The 715-nt window shown below is 43.6% G+C and overlaps 1 protein-coding gene across 1 annotated transcript in view; it reads left to right on the top strand.

Annotated features, from left to right (window-relative positions):
* The first annotated feature begins 218 nt into the window (after positions 1–218).
* The window catches only part of LOC107657148 (connector enhancer of kinase suppressor of ras 3-like), a 65,951-nt gene continuing 65,454 nt past the window's right edge, over positions 219–715 (top strand). The window contains exon 1 of the mRNA XM_016445176.1: positions 219–234. Within this exon, the coding sequence (XP_016300662.1) occupies positions 219–234 (16 nt within the window). The remainder of the gene's footprint in view (positions 235–715) is intronic.

The following is a 715-nucleotide window of genomic DNA, read 5'->3' as shown; positions in this document are numbered from 1 at the left end:
CTGTGTATTGAATTTTAAGGTCACTGATTTTGTCTGGCCTGTCAAGCCGTTGAGTCTGAGGGCATCGGGCCAGACCTTCGCAGCTGCTCTTTCTGTAGTGCCTTTGACCGGGTGAACACCCATCCCCCTCGTCCCACAGGACCATCCTTCACTGCTGGTGCAGCCTGGGTGACTGAGTGCATTGTGTATCTGGGTGGGTGTAGGACGGTCTTGTCAACATGTCAAGAGTCAGACGTAAGTTCCTAGCTAGCTCAACAAATCCTTGTAACCGAGTTTCAAGTGCTTTACATCAAAAGGAAACAGAAGCAGGGAAATACATCAGCATTTCCAAACAGATCTATGCATAAAGAAACTGAGCAAGGCATAACAAAGCCCTGAAGAATCCAGCTAAACCAGTCTGCTGACATTAGTTTCCTTTGAGGTGTACATTCTGTATTTCCTGAAAATTTACTCACCCCCATGCCATCCAAGATGTTCATGTCTTTCTTTCTTCAGTTGAAAAGAAATTATGGTTTTTGAGGAAAACATTCCAGGATTTTTCTCCATGTGGTGGACAACGAGTTAAAGGTCCAAATTGCATTTTCAATGCAGCTTCATCCCAGCAGAGGTATAAGGTCTTATCTAGCGAAACGATCTGTCATTTTCTTAAAGGTGACATATTATGCCCCTTTTTACAATATGTAATATAAGTCTCTGGTGTCCCCAGAATGTGTCT

This window comes from Sinocyclocheilus anshuiensis, unplaced genomic scaffold (genome assembly GCF_001515605.1).
Source record: "Sinocyclocheilus anshuiensis isolate Anshui unplaced genomic scaffold, SAMN03320099.WGS_v1.1 scaffold1891, whole genome shotgun sequence".
Classification (NCBI taxonomy): Eukaryota; Metazoa; Chordata; class Actinopteri; order Cypriniformes; family Cyprinidae; genus Sinocyclocheilus; species Sinocyclocheilus anshuiensis.
The sequence above is the reverse complement of the archived record's forward strand: the minus strand, read 5'-3'. Positions and strand labels throughout refer to the sequence as shown.